The sequence below is a fragment of the Drosophila kikkawai genome, chromosome 3L, assembly GCF_030179895.1.
Source record: "Drosophila kikkawai strain 14028-0561.14 chromosome 3L, DkikHiC1v2, whole genome shotgun sequence".
NCBI classification, from domain to species: Eukaryota; Metazoa; Arthropoda; class Insecta; order Diptera; family Drosophilidae; genus Drosophila; species Drosophila kikkawai.
In genome coordinates this window covers 10,960,806-10,987,156 of record NC_091730.1, presented here as the reverse complement: position 1 = coordinate 10,987,156, position 26,351 = coordinate 10,960,806, and the positions used below count along the sequence as shown (strand labels likewise).

The following is a 26,351-nucleotide window of genomic DNA, read 5'->3' as shown; positions in this document are numbered from 1 at the left end:
AACTTTGCTGTTTATCAACATTTTGGCACTATTTTTCAGATATGGCCATTTTATATTATTTCAGAATTTCGGTAAAAAGTTCATGAAAATCGGACGACTATATCTTATAGCTGCCATAGGAACTATAGGGAAATTAATACGAAAAAAATTATAACTTCGTTGTTTTTCAACCTATTTTTATCTACTCTGAGATATAAGCTTATTTTATTAGTTCCGAATTTTGCTATAAATTTTATGAAAATCGGACAACTATATCATATAGCTGCCATATAAACCGATCGGTAGATGTAGAGAAAATGTAAAACTGGGAATGTAAAACTGTAACTGTCAAACTCTAAACATAATAAGTATAGGTAAAATGTTATGAAATAATATCTGCAAGGGTATACAAACTTCGGCGTGCCGAAGTTAGCTTCCTTTCTTGTTATTCCTGAACTTGCAATCCCCTTGATTCTGCCGACTAAAAGGATGTTTGATATGGGAAAATTCCTTTGTGATATTGATGAAATATATAGCTTATATTATTGGCTTGCCAAGAGCAAACTTTTGTTGTGAACGAACATTATTAAACTTATTTGTAAATATTGCAAACAAACTTTTGGTCTGTAATAACTTTAGCGATCCGCGGGCCACAAGGAAAGAAGGAATAAAGCTTTGGTTCGTTTGGATTTCTCACAAAGTTATTTATGCTTATATATATAAAGCTTGAAAAGGTATAATTCCATAAATAACTAAGGAATGTAAAGTAATTTTAAGCTAAAAATATCATAAATAAATATACAGAATGAAAAACACAGTTGTTAATAGAAGTTTTTGATTAAATAAACTCAGAAATAACATAAAGTAGCTCAACTAAATTATTTCTAGACAATTCCTATTAAGTATAATCTCAGTCTTAAATAAAGTTTAATGAAGTAAAAGTTTTCATATACCCAAATAATTTCTGTTACTTATCCCCCATCTTTGCTCCTTCCCTTTGCCCATCAAAATTACTCACCCTATCTCAGTTGAACCTCCTCCCGGGAGCCGCTCCTCCGCCGCCACAGACTCCCGTCCCCAGCTCGAGCATCACATCAGAGTCCTGGCACTGACTCGTGCTCGTCTCAAGGATACTGATGCCGGTGGTGTTATCCGTGCTGACAAAGGGCGTCTCGCTGAAGCGCACCTCCACCGTCTGCTCATCACCCGAGTCCAGGTAATCCCCATCCGTCTCATCAGTACGCCGTCGAATGCGTCTATTACGCTCCACCTGCTGGTGGTGCGTTGGCTGCAGCTGATGCATCTGGTGTTCTCCACCATGGACGAGGGCGGCATTGATGCCACGACCGCTGAGGATGGGCGAGACTGCGCCCGTGCCGTTGCCATAGGTCGGCTCCCTGGGAATGATCAGCAGCTTCTCCTTGGGCAGACACGTCTCCTGGGTGATCCCGTTTTCATCCTGATCGTCGGCATCCAAGCTGCCTCCGCCTCCCAGGCCCCCTTCGCCTTTGCCATGGTGCAGCCGGGGGCCGCAGGTGTTCCGATCCGAGCGATTGTAGCCCCTGGTGATGTTGATGATATTGTTGTTCGAGGGATTAAAGCAGGGCAGGACGTGTTTGAACTCCTTGCGGAAGTTCTCGTTCAGCCAGGCGTACAGGAAGGGGTTGTAGCACGTGGAGCTCATGGCGATCGAGTGGGCCACGAAGAAGAACAGGATGTAGAAGCGCCACTCATTGGACTTGTCATCAAAGTCGTCGAAGATATTTACCACGTTGATGGGCAGCCAGCTCAGTCCGAAGACTCCCACCATGGCGATCAGCATGCGGTTGGTGCGCTTCTTCCGGTCTCGATCCGCCTCCTCCCGCCGGGAGGACTTCGATCCCGGCTTGGCCCTGGCCCGCTGGTTCAGCTTCACGGAGATCCACACATAGCAGATGGAGATGATGAAGAAGGGCAGCACGAACTGCAGCGTAGTGGTGATGGCGCCAAACACCTTCCGATACTGCTCCGATGGCCAGTTCTCCTCGCAGTATACCCCTACGTATGGCATCTCCGGACCCGTCATCCCGCCAGTCATTACCTGCCTGTAAGCCTCGGCCGCTGAGGTGGCATCTGGCGCCTCGATGAATCCCGATCCCTGGGCCACATAGCTCCCATTCAGCATGAGCGCCGCCTCCGACAACGTCTCATTGCCGCCCTGAGTACCATTCACCAGCTCATTGGTCATCTTCATGTACATGCCGTAGGGCACAGTGGCCAGGAGAGCTATCACCCAGATGCTCACTATGATCCCGATGCACGTGGAGAGCTTCATGCGCGGGTGAAAGGGGTAGATGATCACGAAGTACCGATCTATGGCGATGGAGGTCAGGGTCAGGGTGGATATGTAGATGCTGCAGCCCTGTGCGAAGGACACCAAATGGCACAGGGTCCTGCCAAAAGCCCAGCGACCCATGAACGTGTAGAGCGGCGTAAAAGGCACCGCCAGGACGCAGAGCAGGATGTCCGAGAGGGCCAGGTTCGTGATGAATATATTCGTTACCGTCTGCATGGCCCGGTTCCGCAGCACCACGTAGCAGACCAGGACGTTGCCAAAGACCCCCAGCACAAAGACTGTGGCGTAGAGGACATAGAAGAAGATCTGCACAAACTGGTTGTGGATGATCCCGTCAGTCCTGTCATCCTCCGCCGCCACTGCCGCTGCAGCTGCTGCAGACACATCTCCCAGGCTGATGCTCGTGCTCCCGGGCGGAGTCAGGCTCCAGTTGCTCGTGCTAACCAGTGGCAGCTGCGTTGTGGTGGCCAGCCAGCTCAAGTTGGCCATTGCTCGATCCGGCTGATGAGTTGAGTCTAGGATGGGTTGGAGTGTGTGCTGGATGAGTGTGCCCGTGTAGCTGCCGGTGGTTCCGGTCCGGATGCGCACCACTTAAGCAGCCATTTCCGTCGCCGCCGGAATTGAGCTCCTTGCTGGATGATGGCCTGGCCAAAAACCTCTTGGCTATTCACAAGGCCGGTTGCTGCCACATTACGCTCATCGCTAATTGACTTGGCCTTTGGGTACTGTAAGTGAACAGAAATTAAAGGGATTTTAGTTTGGGAGGAGACAGAAAGGATTTAAGATATAGCAAAGGAAATTTCCGAAACAATAAACCCTTAGATATATTTGTAGTTGGTTAAGGCCAAATACGTGGTAATAAACGTATTTGGCCTTAACCTTGATTATCTAAAATAGTCCACATTTTCCATGATAGATACCCATAACATTAACGTACATCAAACTTAGTTCAAAGTTTTCCTTGTAGAATACTTCTTAAACGGACTTAAAAAGTAAGTTTTTCGCTTTTTTTCGTACCCCACGGTTTCGCTTTTCCTTGTTTTGCCTTTTGTTTGTCTGCTTTTTGGCCAAAAGGGATTAAGTTGTTGCCTTGACTGGCTTTTATTTTTAGTTGCTGTCAGACACGCTCCCTCGGCTTCGAGCTACAACTTGGTACCGACATCTCCCTCTTTAGGGTCGGAGGCGAGCCGAGTTTATTAAAAACAATGCCAATGTGACAGTTTCTGTCTCTAACTGTCCATCCAGTTGGAAATCTCTAGAAACTTTGATACTAGAATGCTCTTCGGACAGCTTTAAGCCTAAGCTAAGTTGAATATTGAAGCCACAGAAATTACTCTTATGTGTTTTTCTCTAATATTTAATTTGTTATTTACCAGTGATGTATGTTCATACTCTTCTGCCTTCTACTGTAACTCTCTGATCCAAAGTACACCACATAATTCCCTGTATTCAGTTTTCTTTGTATGAGAGGAGGTCATCAAGTCCAGAACGCTTGAATGGGGCTTCTGAACTTGATTGCCTAGATTGATTTCTGCCGAAATGGCCATTGTCCCCCAAAGGTCCTAATTAGACGCTGCAGTCAATGGGAACCCTGGATAATGGCCTTACACCTGTCGGGACCAAGTGATGACCTTGCACCCGACCAAGAATAATCCTTGAGGGCGGCATTTAAGCCCGTGTTTACAATGGGAGAAAGTTCATTGGAATTTTATTGCTTGCCCAGAAGGCCGAAACTTTTGGCAGGAAACTAGAAACCAACGATGCAAATATGCCGATAGCTGATGGCTTCTGATCACGTTCGGCAACTGAATGCAAATTTAATTGGATTCGCCTAACAACGCTCCGGAAAAGTTTAGCCAAATGTGCAGGTGTACGCCAGAGTCCTCTGAATTGCTGTAAAATATTCGGGGGGCGCACCCAGATAATGCGAGTCTCCAACACCATCGGCTTGGGGGAGTTTGGAGAAACTTTACAAGGCCGCAAATTGAAATCCTGCGTTTAATGAACACATGCAGAACACCCCCGAGCCACAGATAACAAGGCCAATATTCAGCACGAGAAGGTGAATGCAGTCACCAGATAAAATTTAATTAGAACCCAGGGCCATTGTGTGTCACTAAAAGAAGGAAACCAGAGTCGGCAGAATTTTTTAAAATACTATTAGAGAGCAGAAGGATAAAAGAAAAGGATAACTGTGGCAAAATTGAAAGTGAAAGCTGAAAAGAAAATTTAAAATGTTTTTTCTTAGTAAAAAGTAATACATATTTAATCATAAATCAACCAGGACACAATAATCCCAAGCCAAATAAATGAATAAATATAGAAAGGCATTAAAAATTCAAAAGAACTCAATCAGCTAATGGTCTGGACTATCTATTATCATTTTTTATTCCCGCAATAAACTGAATAATTTTCCCAAGGCAAAGAGAAATGGTCGAATATTACTCAAGATATTATGCAAAGTTTCGCAGAGACGGAGAGGTTATATGGAATCCCGGAACCCCCGTTAGCAGGAAGAATGCCAAAAATGCCGCGGGCCAAGGGCAAAAGAATAATAATTTTGATAAATTAATAGACGGAACTGTGTGGGCCAGGTTATGGCCACGAATGCCGGATATTGTGTAAAGAAAGAGAGGCGAGAGACAACAACGTGAGAAACAAGAAAAATTGCCAGTTAACAATTTTCTGTTTTGTCTCTTTTTTTATGAACGCATTTATCCATCGCTTGCTGGCTGGTGAGAGACGTAAACTTCATCAAAATCATTACCAGCAGCCGCCGTTGGCATGCCCCTAGTGTCGCCAACATCATCATCGCCATCATCCGCATCTTGCTGGTTCCGGGTGCCAGGATCTTTGCCTTCAATAGCCCCTCCCTCCCCTTAGTCGTCCTGCAAGGCTCACGCGCCGCATTCCCATTATCATTACTAACAAGCAGCACAAAGCAGCTTGAGTGTGTCATCCTGCTGTCTGCCCGAGGAGTCTTTTCCCCATCCCCCCTTGAGCTCCCGATCTGCGGCACTTCGCAATTTTAATTTTAATGCATTTGTCACCATTTTTTGTTGGCCTTTATGGCCTGCACTAGGAGAAAAAATTAAAACAAGGAGTTTTAATATTATTTCTAGGCTCTTAAGAGATTATTTTTTGAATTACATTGATTCTTGTGGCCCTTTGATGAATAGCTCATCAACAATTTCTTAGAAAAACTTACAAATATTTCTACATAATTGTGAAAATATATTTTTAAAATCTGACTTAAGCAATACTTTTTTATAAATCACCAATTTACCCTTAAAAGAAATCTTTATAAATTTATAATTAAAACAAAAATGGCCCGTAGATATAGCTGCAATAATTTTAATTCTCAAGAAAATCTTAATAAATTAAAAATTAAATATATAAAATACCCCATACCCTATCATTTTTATTTCAAAGAATATTGAACCACAAGTCTGCATAATTTTTCTAAATGTATTATCTTCCCTCTGCTGAAGCTTCTTCTACGACAACGATTTATCTTTGAGCCCGTGACATAATGAAACAAGGCGATATGGCCTGGGCGAGAACAAACGCTCACTTTAATGGGATTTTATTTTGCTACCCGCAATATCAGAAACAACAAAAACAACAACAACAGCAACAAAAAACATAAACAACACGTCGCCCTGCGCCGGCTATAAGTGCCAGAGTATATGGCCTACTTATAGGCGCTTGGGGAATTTTATGGCCACAAGGTGCATGCATCGGTCCAGAGGGCAAAAACCATTAATGAATTCTCATCGCTCTGAGGCTTAAAGATGCAGTTAAAGCGTATCTCAATGGACTGTCAGGGCGGTTTATTGGCAGGACGGATAGTCAAACAGAGTGCTAAAAAAAAGTGAATAGGGCAAAGGTCCCCTCGTTTCTTTTATTCGCCCAAAGCCCTTTCGATTTACCATTTCAAAGAGGAAGTAAGAAAGACGAGGGTAGCAAAAAAGAAAAAAATAAAGAAAAGGAAATTCTAGAGAACCTGATTAATTTTAATATAAAGTTAGAGGCCAGATAACGTTCAAGTGTGATGATTGCCACTTCTAAAATAATAATCAAAAACAAATAAATAAATTTGTTTGCTATATTGAGTAGATAAGACAGTAACAATAACAATTTAAAAACTATTTCCATAATTGCTTGCAAATGCACATCAAAACACCAATTATTATCAGTTGAATGACCACAGAGAAGCAATCAGATACATTTGAAATCATTTAACAAACACTTAATTTATGGATTATGACAGGTGTTTATTGGCTTTGATAAACATAAATCTTTCAACGTTTTCATAAAATTATTTACCTAGCTTTTTGAAGTTCTTGACATGCTCATAAATTATTATTAAAGCCATTTAAGACTGCACTTTATTCGTGACAGCCATAACTTCAGGATATATATATATATATCTTCTTTTTTTGTCCGGAAATAAACTTTGGCTAAGCTCTGTGGCGTGTTGGCAGTCGGCCTTAACTACTTTTTAAGCATTTTCGGTCTCGAACATTCAGGAAAAGCTGAGTCTCGTGCAGATGGAAACTATGCCATTAGCCGGGCGCATAAATTCCCTCCACTAATGATGTGGGCCAGTGACCAATGCCGCTTTCGCATCCAGAGTTTTGCTTCTAATTAACATGGCCTTTTTTTATACGATGATCAATTACAAAGTTCCCGCGGAACTTTGACGTTAGTTTCGCGTGAAAAGAGGCTGCCAGCGGCAAAAAGTTTTATTCGCCATCAAAGAAATTACTCAACAGATTAGAGTCCAGACAGACGAGAACGGATACAATCCGTTGAGGCCTCGAAGGGAACATGTGTTCAGCGTCTGTGTCAGTGTCAGTGTCATGGATCGACTGATGACGCGGAATTTAATTAAAATTTCGCCTTCGCTATATGTTATTTTCAGCCATAGCTATAGTCAGGCACTTTAAATTGTTGCCCTCACTCGTAAGCAGCAGCCACTTTGCATATTGTTGAAATGCCGGGTCGAGAATTATTCATACGCATATGATATATTATATATATGTAGATTCATTCCTATGAGCACTGCGGCGCTCTAATTTATTTGTTGATTTATTTGGCCGGCAACTAATTAGGAAAGAGTTATTCCCACTCAAAGTGAGGCAAGTACTAGTCCAGCAAACTCACTCGACTCACATTGACAAGGGACACATAAATATAGAATACGTAGGTGAATACAGAATACCGCGAGTTGTATATATCAAAATCCAAATATATATCAGAATAATTGTCATAAAGAGGCGAAAATAAAATCTAATTTCGATCAGCAGGTGAATTTAAATACCCTTTAGTTGGGGATTTATACACCAAGGTTTATCGCACATTTTGTGTTTGTAAATATAAACTAAAACAAATGCTTTTGATAAAGAAGAAATCACCATAAAGTATATCAAAGCAATCCAAAAAAAAATTGATTTAATTTGGATTTATAAAATTAATAGTTTTACATTTAATAATTTTATTAGTCTTTCATATAAATCAAAGACTTTCTCTGGTACTTTAATATTAAAGTTTAATATTTGCTCTAAAAATAAACCTTAAAAATAATTATTTCATATTTTTACTTCCACAAATTTGTATTTTAGCATACAACCCAAACCAAATGAAGCTATTTAGCATATATAATTCGATTCTATTTGGTCCTATCCAACCTAATCTCTGCTCGACAAATACCCTGACTAAATATAATGCTAAATAAAACCGACAAAAATAGCAAATTGCTTGGGCAACATAGAAGCTCCTATCCACCTCCGGTAACTTCCTGCAATGCCCGGACCCCGATCCCCCATTCCCGATCCCGTTTCGACCAGGCTAAGCCCATTAAGGTCGGTGTGGACAGACCGGGCGATAAGCGACAGCGGCATTCGCATAAAGATAACACCGAAATCAAACTAAATGGCTAAAATTGGCAAGCAACAAAAACAAAAAAACACGCAACAGCAACAGGAAATCCAGGCGGTAATATTTTATCAAAAAAAGCAAAAACAGAAATCGCAAATAAAAATCGCAGTTAAACATTATTAGAAAGATTGGGACAGGAAGGGCCCTTATAGCCATTAATAAGATTGTTTTAACATGAATTTACGGCCAAGGGCGGACCATTCACTGACCCAGCTCCTCCCCCACTCACCGGGCCAGCTCCCGCCCCTGATCCGAGGGCAAACACAGCCAGTCGAGCCAAAATGTAAACAAGTCAGCCTACCGATGGCCCCGTTTCGATGGCTTTCCCTCCAGTTGGTCGTGCTTTTTCCCTCGACCTGCCCGCTTTTTCTGCATAGACCTGACAGTCTCTATTCGAAAATTGAAATGTTTGCTAACACGAGCCACTTAAAGTGGAGAGCCGAAAAAAATAGAGAAAGACCAAAACGAATTTCATACAAATTACACGGCCACTTTTGGCTAAAGTTCAACGAGGCGTGCGGCCAAAGAGCCATCAGATCCAGAGACCGACCATCTCTCACAACAAGCCAAGCTGTGTGTCTCTGTTTGTGTGTGTGGTGGTAAGTGCTTTCCCATCGAGCTTTAAAATCCCTCGAAAAAAAAACACAATTTGAATATGGCAGCAATTACAATTGCCACGAGTGGATGGCAGTCTCCTCTCCACATGAATACACGGAACGTGGTCAGGCCAATTATGATCCGTGGAAAATTGCGCACAATAATGAAAACAAACCATAAAAGGCGATTTCTTTTTGATTGCCGGCAATCTAAGCTCTTCAAAAAAGCCAAACAAATTTGAGGACTGTTATTAAAACTCATCAAACTATATACGCGAACGATTGCTGAAGCGGTTTAAGAGCAGATTTGCCATGATTTCATTGCCTGCTTGTAGCAGGGAAAAAAATTAACATTAATTCTTGGAAATATTAAAAAATATTATATCTCACTTTAAGAAAATCTGATTTATCCCTTTTCTGGTAGTCCATCCCCGCCAGTTTTCGTTTCCTTGCCAAAAAGTATCTGGCTTGTAGCAGCCAAAAAAAAAAACATGGGTCCGGATTCCGGAGAACTAACGAAGCAGTTTTCCTGTTTTGCCTGCAACCTCAAGATAAGGTTAACCGGACCAGTTAAACAGGACAACGCCTTGAAATTTTCTGGCCATCTCCCTGTTCGGGGCGTGGGCTGAATGTTTAATCATCATTTTCCATAAGCATTTTCGCAGGAGAGTGCCTGCTGAAACGGCTGGAACTTTTTGCAAATTATGTGCAGTCGCAGTTGTCATGAGCTGGCACTCCGCCCACTGCCACTCCCACTCCACAACCCCATCCCAGTAGTAATAACCGAAACGCAAGCCGAAGCTGAAATAAAAATGCAAATGCCAAGGCCACAGGGCAGCAGCGTTGAACTTTCGAGTGAGCGACATATGGGGCGTTTTCGCCGGAGGGCGGGCCGAGCTCAGCCGCAGTCTTAGTTTACAGGACTAGGGACAGTGACAGGAGGTGTGCCTAACGAGGACACTAGCCCCTCTCCCGCAGCTGTCTGTCTCTCTGTCAGTCTGTTTGCCCCCTGTCGTCTGGCTGTCCTGCCAGCCTTATCCTTCCTCGGCTTGTTTACTCACAATTCTCATTTTGCATATGCAAGGACAATAATTTCATTTACCATTCGCCGCTCGAGTACATAAAGGCTGTTCGTATTTTTTGAGATTATCTCCGGCAGCCTGAAATGTGTTTATTTGGTTGGGGGCGTTGAAATGAGCAAGTTGTAAATTTTACCAAGATTTTTTGGGCCAGATTGGTTTTGTCTAAAACACTTTTTAATAACCGAAAAGTCGCAGATAAAGATGGGTGGAAAGAGGGAAGAATTGAAGGAAGACAGTTATGTTTGTAAATTATATAAACTAAGTTTTTTTCAAAACCATCCTCATAAGAATCAAGATTTTTTTTAAAGCCCCAGTAAGGTTTCTATTTGTGTTCATACAAATCTCTTGTTCAAATCTTTTTGTGGGGTTAACTGAATAGAGTTCCCTGATAGACCTTCATATTCCATCACTTCAAGGATAATCAGAATATTTCAAAGTCGGCACCACCCCCGCCTGCACCTTACCGCAACGTTAACCCTTTTTGGCCAAATTCCTTTATCGCTGTTTGTATGGCTCATTTTGTGCCTTTTCCTTGTTTGGCATTGCTCACTTGTTTAGGCGTTAAACCTTTTTCAGGCTGCCGCCACAGCAACAATAACAAAACCAATTTCCCTTGTCTTTTGACGCCATTTGTTTGCACAACCTTGGTCCCGGCCCGTGTCCTGTATCCTGTGTCCCATCCTCTTTGTGAACAAATGTTCTTGCATAACACGCAGCGGCGGCGACATCGTCGTCGGCCCGCACACATATGGCAAAGCCCAACCAATATTCAAACCGAATGAAAATCAATGAATTTTATTGCGACTATACGTGGAGGAGCTCCCGTTCTCCTTTTGTCTTGGGCTCAAGTCTGCGTATCTGCTTTCTATTGCAGACCCCACGGGGTGCTTTAAGAGTGCACTCTAGAGATGGAAGGAAAAAATCGATATTTCTATACAATATTTAGATTAAAAATTAAAAAGAAAAGCTGGGTTTTTCTTTTTAAAAGATTTTTGCAACAAATTTTTGAAGAGTATTTTCCAATATTGTATCTTAAAATTATTTATTTCTCAGAAATATGTCTATTGAACTTTAAAAGTTTCTATAAATTCTTAAATATTTTCATATTATTTATTATAAAATAATATAATCTCAATTTTTGTTGATTTATTTCAGTTTATGCTTGAAATTATCATCCCTATTGCACTTGGCGAGCATGTGTGCTCGGCTGGTTCAAGGGGCAGTGACCATAATTAATTGGCCATTTAGTGCAGCTTCCCCTGCAAGTCGTTTGCGGTTAAGCAGGAGACAATGGCTTCATAAATTCAGCTCTAGAAGAGCAATCTCAGCCGGACAAGTACCGCTCCACGGTCTACGCTCCACGGGTTTGTTGTCCTGCCCGCGATAAAGCAATCCCTTTTCGCCTTTTGTCTTTATCACAACTGTCCTTATCAGAAGGCACTGCACTGTGAAAGCGTCTTCATCTGTCGTCAGTCATAATGAGGAAAAACCCAGCCATTTGGCAGGCATCGCTCTCGAAACCCCTCGACCCAAAACCATTGGTCACCGAGAATATGCGCTTTAACAGGACGAAGCCTTGGCCCCGGAAAATTGCCTTGGAATTCAGGGTATCCATCCTTGTTAACCAAATTGGGTAATCTCTAAAGTCTTGAAGCCATGAAAGTCGAGAAGTGAGAGAGAAACGCGGAAATCATCTACATTATAAATCATACCGAAGCGGGGAAATGTAAATCTTTTATGGCGACCAGGGAGAACACAAGAACTTGGACAACTTTATGCCCTGAGAGGCCAAACAAGAGAGAAAGAATGTTTATATTTATGAAAATTATTTATTAAAAATATTTCTAAAGAAAAAACATTAGGTATCAGGGGATGAATATAATTTTAGATATATACTTTTAAGTTTAAAAGCAAAACAATTAAGTCTTTAAAATTAATTCAGTCTGCTAAGGTTTGTTGTTATTATGAGAAACAGTTTCTATAAAATCATCATTTTACTCTTTAGTTTCTATATTCTCTAACTCTCTCATTTAGTTAATTAAATTTGTGTCTTTGAGCTTTCATAAGGCTTTACTTGACAATATTGACACGAATTTCATTGAAATAAATTAATTCATTAGTCAACATTTGGGTCAAAATCGCACTCACATTAAGAAAATTCCGTTTTAATCCTGCTTAGGTATACTTACTCCTGCCACAAGAACTGACACCACCATAAAAACTCTCACAAAAAGTTGTAACATTAATCTGAGAGCTAAGCCGTACATAATCTTAAAAGAGAAACAACTCATACAAATTGAGACTTGACCTTTTCGGTGGCAGATGTTTTACGGCGATTAAGTTATCCTCGTTTCCTACCAGCTGCTGACCTTCGACCGGATTATTCGCCATTCCGTCTCGATTTCCATTTATCATTATGCAGATTAATGTCTGCAATATGTTCATTTAGAAATCGATATAATATACATACACACAGGCAGTGCAGTACTTGGCCCGGTCTATGCAAATTAATAAGCAACTCACTTAGCGCTGACTTAAATGCAGGCAAAATGTTGTAAATGGCGTTTTAATCAACGTACCAAGACAACAAACGAAATTAATTAAATGTTCACTTCATGGCCGGGCTCTCAGCTAAACCAGAGTCCGGGGGCGTCCCCGGACTACGCCCACTTATTATCCGGCTATCTCTATCCGGGGCTTGCGGCCACCAAAGCAAAGACCGCCCATCCTTCGCGGCTCCTCCACGTAGCTCGTCAATTTTTGCATTTTAATGATATTTGAACCGCGGTGCGGCCGCGGTCTGTTCGACCCGATATGGGGTTGCAGTCCAGGAGTTGGGGTCCGGATGGGTATGGGGATGGTTTCGTGTTCCGTTACCGAGGATGATGATGACGACGACGACGATGACAGCGGCGGTGGCGATGGTGGAGACCCTGGCCAGTTGATAGCGATATGATAATGAATCGATAAATACTCTTCCACTGAACTCTGGCAGCACACAATGATGTTTCGAGAAAAACTTTGCCCTCGCATAGATTATTCTAAATAGGTTATGTTTCGGGGAAATGACAAGGCGAAAAGTTCTCTCGCAACTTTGCAATGGAATTTGTAGCTCTTGTACATTTGAATTTAAATGAGGGGGTTTTCATGAATTATTTAGCAAAAAGTATATGAAGAAAACTTTACACTCTATTAACTTTAACTTGAGAAATAAAAAATTCACTTTGTGAAGCACTAAAAGGATTCTCGGGACTTCCTTCTTTTAGAGCAGCTTTTAGCTTAGCCTTAAAATGTGTCACATCTCTACTTTAATATTTAAACTTTTGATAAATCACAGAATCAGAGAACTCCACTGCGAATAGAGAATTAATTACTCTGTTGGCCGCAGGGTATAGGCTGTTTTCTATAGCCAGTAATGGTCTTCACTTCAATCCAAATCCCCAGGCCCCCAAATGCGGTTTCTGGGTTCATCAAGCTTTGGCGAAGTGATTTTTCCCTATTCCGTCCGTCGTTTAATTGAAAAGCAATTAATTTTTTGGCCTGCATTAGGAGGCCCTCCGCCCGGCGTCGTGTGGCTCTGCCTGCTTCCCAGTGGGCCCTGAATTATTGACTAAAGTTAAGTGAGCAACTGCACGGACCGAAATCATAACCAGACATGAAGGTAAATTGAAAGCCAACATGGAGTGGAGCCAAAGCTCTCCCTGCCTCCCTGCTGTTGGTCTCTGGAGAAATTTGAAAATCCTAGCCACAAATGTCTGACTGACTGTCAATAGGAGGCATCCCCTTCTCCCACTCCCCAAGCCCCCCAAACCTTTGGGCCCAGATTACATTGCGGCAGAGGGATCTTGGACCAAAGACCAAGTCAAAGGCAACTGTCACGGCAATGCCATTGGCAACGGCTGCTGCTGTCCTTGAGAATGGCAATCGTTTTATGGTCGTGTCGTGGCCTGAGCTCCCCTGTTCCCCAGGCTCTCTGCCCGGGCATTCTGGCATTCAGCATCGAGGAGTCCTCGAGTCCGGGGCCTCCATCGCTCAGATTGGCCGTAAACATGTCACCTGTGACTTGCGACTGTGAGAAATCAAATAAATTCAAGCAGCTGGTCGTTCTCGCTGCCCTTACGCATTCCTTATCAAGGCATTTCACTCATAAACACACGAAGGTATATACCCACACATATATCTGTACCAGAATAAATATACCCAGACTTGTGCATAATTCATGAAAAACTTAGTAACCAATAAAAAGGAAAGCGGTGTTAAAAAACTCGTAAAAAAGATGTAAGGAAACACCAAGTGAGTATGCAAAGAAGCTTAGGCTTCATACATTTTTTTGTATATAGAAAATAGTACTTAGAATCCTTTTTGCTTAATACTTTTTGAATAAGTATAATTTAATTTGAGACTTTAAAAAACCATTTTAAAGGTTCGCTTTTCATGCCGCAATGCAAATATTTTTTTACAATTCAGAAAATATATCTGGAGGACATAAGCCATGTTCAGTTGAATGTTCAGCTTTCGCTGACTCAAAGTCAATATTTGTCTTTGACTTTTTATTAAAAATGTGTAAATATTTTCCAGCGAATAAATGGTTATTCAAAATAAATGCCAAATGGGGAAGTTTAAAAAGAAAACTTTGTCATAAAGTCTGTTATTGGTATTTTATTTTACAAACTCAACTTTATACCTACACTTAGTTCCTTGAATTCCCAGTCTTATATCCCCCATTAATGGGTTGAAAACCAGAAGTAAAAAATAAATATTTGCAGCTCGAAAAGTGCCACAAAGTTGATTTAAATGCAAATGGAGGGGAGGCAAGAGCCGAGGTTGGACCACAGAGGAATGGGGGAAACTATCTTAATCGACTGAAGACATTCAGACCACCCATCTTGGCAATTTTCGCCTCAATTGCGGAATTTCGGCAACCTGAAATTGCCTCGAATACCCATTTCACTGGCTATCTGCAAGAGCTGACGCGGTCTGATATGCAAATTGAAATGCGTTTTCCTTTTACGCAGCGGAATTTTCCTCCTTCTCTCATATCCTGGCTATCCCCTCGAAGCACTGTGCATTCCCCCAGGCTATTGGTATCTTAGCCACGTTCCCGACTCGAGTGGCTAAAGATTTTGCGATTGAGCGAAATGAGTTTGATGAGTTTTGATTCTAGATTATTAATTACTCAAGTTTCCCAACGAGTTCAATGGCAAATCAAAATCACATTAATACGTGTTCATGAGAAGCATATGCGCAGCAGGCCATCAATCATCTGTGAACGAGTTTCCCCACACGCTTATCACTTATGCAGGCTGGTTCCCCAGGCAATAATGATTAACATTACGTATACGCCGGGTAAACTTGACCAATTCCCACCTGAACAGCACAGTCATTAGCATTCGCCCTGGCGGACAAAAGCAAGAGCAATCAATGCATTTGTTTATCGAATCAACAATTGACGGATGACTGGATGACTGAATGACTGGCAGCCGTGTCAGAGGGGATCAATTAGAATCAATCTAGAGTTGTGTTCGGAGCATCTTCAGACGCTTACTTCGAGGGAGCCATTAAAATTAAAGGGAAATTTGCATTTTTAATTAAGGAACAGTCACGGCCAAGCCATTTGATTTGGACATAAAAAGTAAGCAGAGTACGTGCCTCCCACCATACGGCTTTCGTTTTCTTTTAAATGCAATTGGGTTTTCCCTAATGTTATCTCTTTCCCCCGTACACTCTTTTCTTCCTCGGTTCCTTTTAACATTCTCGCATTTTATTTATTTTTTTCTTTTTCAGCTAACTTATTTGTTTTGTCGCAAAACAATATAAAAGTTGAATGCTTTTTTCGGGCCTCTTTTTGGCAGCGGAATAAAACTTTTCTTTGTGGGAGAGCGAGGCAAAGAAAAAGGCCGCAAAGAAAAGTTGACTGGAATTCAATTTGTTCGGTTCGTAATGAATATACTCGGGGATATACTTTGACCGGACCCCCAAAAACATGTCAAACTTATTAACAAATACATTTTGGTGTTCCAACCAGACTCACCCCTCACTCACTCACTCCCTCCAACTGCTTGCCTTGTCAAATTGATTTAATTTCAAGTTTATTTTGCAGCCAGTTAAACTTTAACTCTCACTCTGGCCGTTAAATATTATTGTCGGAAAAGTCGAAAAGTTCTCGGGCAAAAAAAGTATAAACAGGAGTGTAAATAAAAACGGAAAACTGGCGACCGCCGACGTGTCAACACCGCTTATGCGGTGTATGTATAAATGCGGGACGGAGGGGCTCGAGACACAAAACCAAAAACCGCAAGGATGGAGGCACTCGAGCACGTTCCGCCACTTGTTTGGTCTCCTCCTCGCTTCCACTCTCACACTTTCGCTATCAGTTCTTCACTGCACAATGAAAATATTTTAGCCTTCCGCCGAAGACAGTTTTCCCTATGTTCGAGAATGCTTCTCCTAGATTTTCCACCGAGTCAATATGCCGATTTTCGCATCCGCCGCCAACGAAGAATCACAGGCAACTGAACGGTCCGAGTTCGTGCGTCGGAGCAACCGACCAACAGGTTAGCTGCTGATAAGACTTCGGGTTCACCCGAGGCCCTTGAGTGGTTTCGCTCGCTGCGTATACGCGATATGCATCGGGGTCCGTATGTTACGTATTCGCAGTGTTGCGCTCACTCAACAGCCAAGGGAGATGAGTGGGCGAACCGTTATTGAGTGAGTTCCTGGGTAGACTCAAGGGTCGGGTGATGTCTGCCAGTAAAGGGAGTGGAAAGCGGTTTCGGGCTTTACATGAACCAAAAACTGATGGATTGGGTAATGTGAGCCTCATAAATCTGTTGGAAAGAAAAGGAAGATATCAAGTTAAAGTATTAAATGTTAAAATAACTTGTGTAACTTTTAAAGTCAACACGAATTAAGGACTAAGAAACTATTTACTTTATTAATTATTCTTTAAAGTTTTTTCAAAACTAAAATATATAGGTTTTATATCGAAAGACAAGTTCCTTGTACGAGCCTAGTAATGACCAATATTGGTATATATATATAAGTATATTATTTATATACTTTTCCTTTAAATTAAAGATTGAAAGAAAAGCTTTATGCTTGTTTATCTATACGTTTTCTTAATTTTAAAGCAAATTAAACTCTCTGCAAATAAAACTTGCTTGAAAAAAATCCTTTTTATTCATCTATTTATTTATTTTTTATATACAATTTGCTTAAAGTTAGCTTTTTATCCATATTTTTCTTGAATCAAGAGTTCTGTATCCGCAACCAATTAGCTAATCAAGCTTTAATTTATTTTTTTTACACACACAAGCAGGGGAATCATAAATTTATCTCATCCAATCAAGGCCATTAGCCTGTTTACCCACCTCATACCTGTACACAAAATACTTACTTACGTTCAACACTTTATTCCGTCACTTTTCTTCATTTTACATACCCTATATTTAAGCACGGCTAAAGTTTGCCCGAAGAGTCATTGATTTTTATTAAATTAATACAAAAAAAAAGTATATTTGACTTGTAATTGATTAGAAAAAATCCTATAAACAAAGATTAAAATTATAATATTATAATCAATATTTAATTTTTTTATTATTTTCTACACCAGGTATCCCCAAGTCAAAGTCACACACCTTGTTTCCTTATTTGTTTTGTTATCTGTCGCTGAGAAGTTCCACAGGAAATCACAAGCAGTCAAGGGCATTGTGAACAGGCGACAGGAGGATGTGCCAACTGATGCAGCTGCGATTTATTTATTAAAGCCAAGTCCACGACACACAGTCTCCACTACGGGCGAAATCCTGCTGGAGCCTGGGACTCTCGTCCCTTTTCCCACCGCTCTGGAATTACGCTTCATATTTTTTAAGCACCTCGCCTGACACATTTTATGCTCCGGCAAAAGTGAAGTGAATAGTGGCCGCTTACGGGGATCCCTTCCTTTACTTTCTCGCCCCTTTAGCCGATTACCATAAACAATGGCAACTTTCTACCTGAGACGACTCATCCTTATTTTTTTTAGTCCGGGCCCTCAGCCTTTTAGGGGAAATTTGTGTAACATATTCAAGCGCTGCTTTCATGAATTTTTATTTACTTGGCAGGCATCCTCGCCTCCAAACACATCATATAGTACCTAACATATATACATACCAGACGAATGCTCTGTTGACATTGTGAGGTAAATCCGCGTTGCGCATACGCCGCATATGCCATGCAGCGTTTAGAAGAAAAAATGACAACGCTAAGCAAGTCAGAGCGCCAATTTTGTGTGTGTGTGAGTCGACTATTTGCACTTAACCCCAAGCCAGACGTTTGCCTAGTTCTCACTTAATATTTAATTAATTATTTAGAGTCAACCTTTTATATAATACATTTTTAAATTTTAAATCAAAGACTCATTATCGAGGCAATTTCACAAATTGTGTTTAATTGGCTCTTCATTATTTATGTTGCAAACATTAAAGGGTTTGAATAAAAAATGTAAGCATTTAAACTTCGCAATAATGTAAAAATACCCTTTTACTTAAAGCCAAAACAAATATAACGTACACGTCCAATTTAAATTCTGCTCATTTTCCCATCTCACCGAAATTGTATTTTTGTCTCGCAGTTGTTCATTCTGGTTGTCGCTGACCTTTGCTATCTATATCTATAGGTACAAATACATATGTTTTATGTACATACATATTCATCTCTTCCGACGAGTTTATTTTTGGAATTTAATTTAAGAATTCGTTTAATAAATTTTCTCTGTTGCCCTAGAATCGTGATGAAAGCTACGTTTTTATATTAATATAAGATATTTATTATTTAGTTTTTGAGATTACAGGGATTAGGGATTGAAAAATAATAGAATAAATAATATTCTTATGAATTCGTATATTTTATTATTTTAAAAGCCAAGAATTTTTTAATTTATTACCAAAGTTTTAGCTGCCATTATTCGATTTATGTATGGTGTAAACTATGTGTGATTGAAAGGAAAGTGCCCAGAAGCACTAACTCAGCTTTCAGCACAAAAAAACCCAACTTTAAGGAGCAGGACACACCGATATTAGGAACTACAGGAGCCAAGAAATTTCCCCGAAATGGACGTGGGGGGAGGAAACTACTACAATTGCTGGAAGTTCGAGAGCTTCTTGCGCGGCACGAACAATACTTGGCACTTATATTGGCAACTTTTTCTATTGAAATTATATTTATAGCAGCTGCTGCTGCTGCTGCTGCTGGAGCAGTTCGATACGAGACCAAATTATAGTCCAGACTACCTGAGTGGTGCATGCAGGATGGGATACGTGCCAGTGGGACGGGGTCCTTGGCCCGCCAGCTTATTAGAGTCCACATATTGTGAAGCCATGGTTATGCTTTGCATATAAATGACCCACACCCGAACAATACACAATCGGGATGGCCCACATGTGGCGTTAAAGTTACTGCCTAAGCCTAGTCTCCCTCAGCTGGAACGAGTCCCGTTCTAGTTCTTTTCCTGACCAGGTCACTTTAACAGGCCACTTTCTGGGTTTTGCCTTTTCAGGCCTCGTTGACTGTGATATCAAAACACTGGCCAAAATGGAGGTAACAATATTTTGGGTACAATAAAGATTTAATTTCAAGTCCTCATATTTGTATTGTATTTATATTTTGTTTGTATTTTCTTACCAAAATTATAATAATAATAAAAACCTACAAGAAAGAGATTTGTACAATTATAATTTGTTTGTAAATAATAAATGTTGGATAAGAAAATATCATAGTCATAATTATTAATTATATTTAATGTCTGGTTAGTACTTTCCTTATGAAAAATGCACCTCTGAATGTACTTTCACCTGTTGCCTTTATACACCAAAAAAAAAACAATATATTTCGTGCAGTGCACATTTTAAGGACGCCAAAGGACAACAGAATTGAGTCCCTCTGATTAGGGGCTTCTCTTTCTGCGTATTCTTCTGGCCAGACCCAGCTGCACTTTGTCTTCATAAAAGTCGCTTTGAGGACCAAAGGGGAAATTTACATAAATTCGCCTCGGTTTCTGGACAAGTTTTCATCCTTTGCTGTTTTTTTTCTCCCGTTCGGCAATCAATAAACGCACATAAATTTCCCTCTATCCGTTTGCAGTTCTTCTTCCATTATTTTGGCATCTTTCGTGTCTGCGTTTTTTTTTTTTTCTTCTGGGTTTTGCTGGTGCTGGTTTTTGTGGGGCAGAAGTTCTTATCGCCGGCTTAGCTGGCCTCCCTTCGTTGACGTTGTCAATGGGAAAGTGCTGGGCGGGGTCATAATTTATTTCCCATAAAACATGAAATGAAACATTCGGCTCGTAAATTATGAAAAAGAAACACGTTGAGGCATCAAAGTCAATGCTGTAGTACCCACGTCGAGGTGGAGAAACGAGAATAATTGGCATGTAGTAAAACCAGTTGAAAGGTTTTCAATGTCTGACAGTTGAAAATACTTTTGCCACAACAAAGGTGTACTTTTTATTTATGTAAAAATATTTATAATCTAAATAACTAAAGATAATTTCACATACATTTAAGGAAACTTTCGATTCAGTTTTTATATTTATTGATAGTGTTTAAAATGTGTCTAAATATTTTATAATTGAAATTCTCATGTAGTATAAATATTCTTGACTTAATTGTATTACCTTCTGAATTGCTTAATTTGTACTTCCACAATGCTCTTGTAAAATATGCAGGCAATAAATCATTTCTTGAAGCCAAATCTCTCTTTTACAAGGATACAACATTTTTCATAAATTTCCTAAATATTCTGGCAATTTCAAGACAATCAAGTGCATTTCATTAGCTTGTGGTCCCTTTCAAAATGTTCTTTCATCTGCTCACAAAATCATTTCTGCTCTTTAAGGTCAGTTTATTGCAATTTTCTGTCTTTATTTTATGACCACCCGAGAAGGGGGAGCAGTGCGTGTGGTAAAGAGAATGAATCTTTAGAAATTTCGCTTAAGGAATGTCTACTTTTGGACCTGCAGCCGCAGCCATGTTTATCCGAGATCGTAAAATCTTTACGCCCAAACTGATGGCGGACAGTTCCGCGGCATTTTGTCCATCGAAAAACACAAACAATAAAGCAGACCGTTACCCATTTCCATTCCGTGTCCGGCAAATGCGGCTTATCGCTTCCAGCCAAGCTTTGGCCAGTACAGACGGTTCCCGTGGTAATGATTCTGGCCGTAAGCAACAACAAGCAGGTGTACGAGTATGTGTGGTTTTCCGACTTTGTCGACATTTGTCCAATGTCTCTATGATGTCGATATCATGCAAACGCAACGTGTGGAACTGGTGATGGCGCCAGAAATTTTGATACCCTCTGGAGGCAGAGTGGGGCTGGGACTGGAGTTTTAGCATAAAAATATTTTGAAAACCTTTTAAAAATAACATAAAAGTAAATTAGCATGTTGAATTTAAAATTATAAAATTTATTATTAGTACAACATATTGCTGACTTTAGGGATTCAATCGAAAGGCTCAACGAATAGAATATTAATAGTTACCATTAAATAATTCCCAAACTTTAAGATTAAGATATGTACCTGCAAGCCTTAATGGTCATCTTGAAGTCGCTGCCTGGAGTTTGAAGAGCCTCTGGGTCTTGGCAAGTGTCATGTTTGACCAGCAGCAACACTAGCAGTGGCCCAAACACACACACAAGGACGCATTGCGTTTTAAAGCCAATGTAATTCGAGGCTGGCAGGATGTGGAGGCTACTGGCAATGGACAGAGACGGGATGCCTGACCCCCTTTCCTACCACATCGATGACAATGACGCCAAATGGCGAGAAAGCTGCCAATGTCGCCCGTCCACAGTTGGCGCTCATATTTCCCTGTTCCTGGTGGCCTCCGGGCTCTCCCAGGATAGAGTGTGTGTGTGTGTGTGAGCTGCCAGCGTGTTGTGGCATAATTTATACGCTTATTTGTTAATTTCGCACACACTCTCTGGAAGCACAGAAGGACGCACGGCCAGATACATTACACAAACTCTTGGCTTAATTAAAAGTTAAGGCAACAAGTTTTTGTCCAGCCAAGGGGCGTTGCTAAAGACAAGCAGATACTCTTACTGAAGGCCGTTAGTTCATCCATGAAATTTATAAATTTAGTAAGATTTAGGACAAGAGAAATACTACTATTCTAGACACAATGAGATCCTCTGGGATAAGAAATATTTGTATGGATTAAATTTGAAAATTAACTAAAAAATATATAGTTTTTTCTATCAGTTTTTATCAGATTATAATTTTAAAACAATTCCACCAAGGTATTTGGAAGAGTAAAAACCCTTATACACTGCGCATAACTTAATATCATTCCCGCAATGATATTATCCTCATTGAATACCCAAGTGACGGGCCCAACATATGCTCCCAATGAGCTATTACAATGAGTCCCCGAACTTAGGCTCAGAATATTTCAATTAATCAAGTCATCTCGGACCAGCCAGCCTGATGGGCATTCCGATAAGCAGTGGAGCTCAAGTAGGGCACAGCAATGGATGATGGCTAAGCCGAGATGTTGGCAGAGCAACAGGATAATTACTCGACCATATGCTCAAATGTCCAGCCCAGGAGCCACAACAACTGGGCCAGAGGCAGCAACAGCAGCAGCAGCCCACCCAAGGCCAGTTGGGCGACTTGAGTGCTCTAGCCTTTGCTGCCATGTAATTGTAATTTAGACGCCACAAGCTCACAGGAGTGAACAGGGGCGCCAGCAGGGCTTTGTCACAGGGATGTCGGATCATATTCACATAAAGCTATCAATCGGGTTTGACAATATATTTTTAAAACTTTTTTTTGTCCGAGAAATTCAAGTTTCAAAGAATGAAAGATATTTCATAGTAGTTCATAGTAGAAGTAGCTCTGGTTTTAAACCCAAAAGAAACATAGGTTAGCATAAAAATAAAGTAAAACTAAATTGTTTATTCATCTTTTATATTTTTTAGAGTATTTTAGCTTAACATATCTATCAGTTTCAAGACCATTTATACTTTTATGAAAATACTACTGTATATATTTCTATAACTATATCTTATAAAAACCTTTTCAGGATAGAAAACCCAGCTTCCAAGGCTTCTCATTTTTATAAAATTACTCTTGCATTATTTCTTAAATTACAATTAATAAAAAATATACCTTAAATCAAATTCTTGAAGGTTCCAATAATGTAAACCTTAATGTTAATGTGGTATTATTTTTTTAAAGTCCCACCTACGCCACTGCTAATATCCGTACGTGTTTGTGTCTTTGTCTATTGTGTATATGGGTTGTGTAATTTTTTCCGCTGTCATGCGGTTAAACGTGCAAATTACGCGCCATTTTTATTCGCTGGGCCAGCCGTTGGTTGTTTTATTTCCTTTTCTCACCTCATTTTTGCAGCGTTTTATCTCCAGCCAGGCCACATACTCACACATTCGCAGCCGGGCACTTGGAGCCACGTGTGTGTTTAACCTAATTACAGGAGACTCGTCCTTTTCACTCAGTGCTTGCTTCCAGGATGCTTTTGGATTTGGGCAGTATTGGGCTCTGCGTTTGGTTTGCTAAATAAATCTTGTTGAACTTTTAAGGCTTTAAATTTTTATTTATTTATTTTATTTATTTTAAATTAATTTAAATGTGTAGATAGTTCAACAAATAAACTGTATCAACTGTAAATAACAAACAACTTTTAAATTTGTAGTTATATTCTGAAAAAGTAATGTTATATTCTAAAGTAAGGAAATCAAGGGGCATCAACTAGTCGATATTTTCCAGTCATTTTGCTTATAATTTATACGCCTGTGGTCCCTATAGCGGGGATGCTAGGCCACAAAGTATCATATATCCTGGTCTATTCTGCTGCGCTTGCTTTTGTTGTTGTCGAGTCATTATATTCATTTAGAAATTCAATTAGCGCCATAATTGCAGCAAGTGTTTAATGATGATAATGCGTTTACGCCGATAACGTTGTATGAAGATGACTTGTGCCACATCCTGAGACCATCTAATTACGCGGCGCTCAATTTTCTCAAAGTGTACATCATTAACATACTAAATGCCCATTTTGGCTAATGGCATTTTCAAAAATATATGCATTAAAACCAAATTGGATAAAGAAACTCCAAAATAAATCCCACATTTTCTATATGACACCTGAAGACTATCATCAAGATTTATGCATTTTATGGAAATTATTCGCTCCCCCAAAAGGTCAAAACTTTTCCTGCAACTTTATCCAGGACACAAAATATATTTTAAAATCATTTATGTAAACTCGAACGAGAAGGAAAGGCAATGAAAAAACTTAAAAAAAAAATGTTTTATCCATTAATTTTGAATTTGTATTCCAAATTTACATGACAAAGACAATATTACATGACAATAATTTGGAATGGAGAAATAGCAACAAAAAATTAATTGCAAATGAAGTGGAACATTTAAATTTGAAATTGGTGAAGCTTGAGTCCGGAGCCACCTCGAGTGAATCCCCCTTTTTCGCTTATTTTAACAGCTTTGTTTTCGCTTTGAAGCCATTTAGCGACCCATTAAAAGTTTTATTGGCTGCCGGGTTGCAGGAATATATAGCCTTGGTGGCTTTTACTGAGAAGGTTTAACAGACGCAGCTGACAACAAATAAGCTTTCATTGTGTCATAAAGCAAATGGAAATAGATGAATATGAAAAAAAATCACCAGATAATATTTTAACCAAAAGATATATTTTTACACACTTAAGCACAGATATATTATTTATATAATTTAAGAAAAAGAGTTTACTAGAATATTTTTGTCCGGGTTTGGCATTTATATTCCTAGTTAACACAATATGCGAAACACTATTTGTATATATGTAGTTTTATATATATTTAACTATTAAGTAAAGCGGCTAGAGTTAGTTTTAAACATGCCTATTTTGTAGAAAATCTTGTTCAAATGTGGGCCACGTTTGTCTCAAAATGTCAACCTTATTGCCAAATAATTTGCATGTACATACATATATCATCCGATTATACTTACATTTTCAATAAAGTCCTTTATACTTTTTACTTAACTTTTAGTGCTCTAACTTAGTTACAAATTTCTCATTATTTTGGGCTAGTTGAATCTACCCAATACTACAATTAGCTGCATTTATTAGGTATAAATTAATTTAATAATATTATAAATAAAAATATTATTTATTGATAACGTTGGATATCACAAATTACTTATAATTAACCCTATATTTGCCATACTGAACTCTAGAGGACTATTGAATCAAAGGAGCCTTTCTGAGAAAGGGAAGCGTTGGAGTTGCATTGTTTCCTGAGGTTATTGAGACTCCCGAAAACACAAGAAATCAGTTAATAAACCATTTCTTCTTCTAAAGAATAAAATACACCCCTTACAACTTCGTTTTTACTGTCTTTATAAAATGTCCTTTCTTGTATTTAAAAATACTATAAGTAGTAAATTCTAATTATTATAATTTGTTTTCCTAGTTACTCCTTTACTGTGCTGCCATCTTTTGGTCAAAACAATCATCACCTCCTCTACATAATTACATTTTGTGTAAAATACATGTCATAAAGGTCTGGCAGCGCTGGTCGCAAAACGGGCAACTTTTAAAAAAATTATTGTGGCGAAACGGCTAAAGTTTGCTTAATGAATTAAATACCATATAATAACACAACATTTGAAAAATTTTCGATAAATTTTGTATTCAAAAATATTTAGAGGTAGAGGAGTTATAGAAAATCTCTCGATTGCTTTAATATAAAAAATATAAAAAATTTACGAAAAAAAATTAAATTAAATAAATTAATAGTTGATACAATGGCTTAATATTCCAGTATAAACCAATAAAACAAACAAACAAACAAATAAAAATTAAATAATAAATATTAATATAATGTATTAAAATGTAAATGAAAAATAATATTATATATAAAACAAATAGATTCTTCATATTTTCATAACTGTACGAATTAGGTTACTGTGTGAGAATTGTTCTTTATTGTATTTATATTAATTTGTTTTATTTTATTGATTAAAATAAATACAGTGTACCATATTTAGGAGATATTTTATATAGAAATTTTAAAGAAACTTAACCTTGCTAGTGCAAATACGAAAAGGGCTTAAAACCACTGTATAAATTATGTTTATGCAGCATTTTCACGGCTTTGTTTATGTTAAAGAAGCAAAGATTTCACTTAAGTCTTTGGTTACAAACACAGTAAATATCGCTTATATGCTCAAGCTACAGTATTATGATTTTGCTATATTATTACAAAAAATTGTATAACTAAATTGACACTATTTGTCAATATCTCAAGGAAATTAAATATTTTTTAATGGCACATATAGTAATAATTGCATATAACGGGTATGCACTGTACTTTCAAATATAAAGGGAAAACAGAGTTGGATGTCGATTACACGGGGA

The 26,351-nt window shown here is 39.3% G+C and overlaps 1 protein-coding gene across 3 annotated transcripts in view; it reads right to left on the bottom strand.

The window, feature by feature from the left end:
• Positions 1 to 16,418, bottom strand: part of sNPF-R (short neuropeptide F receptor) — a 33,487-nt gene extending 17,069 nt beyond the window's left edge. Inside the window, exons 1-2 of one of the 3 annotated variants that reach the window (XM_017178658.3) lie at positions 15,967 to 16,418; positions 998 to 3,039 (exon numbers count right to left, since the gene is read on the bottom strand). In XM_017178658.3, coding sequence (XP_017034147.1) covers positions 1,004 to 2,803 — 1,800 coding nt within the window. In that variant the 5' untranslated portion in view covers positions 2,804 to 3,039; positions 15,967 to 16,418 and the 3' untranslated portion in view covers positions 998 to 1,003. Of the gene's footprint in view, positions 1 to 997; positions 3,040 to 12,083; positions 12,132 to 15,966 lie in introns of those variants that run through there. The other 2 variants (XM_070285861.1, XM_070285862.1) reach the window with 2 other exon arrangements.
• Between the last annotated feature and the right edge of the window lie 9,933 nt (positions 16,419 to 26,351).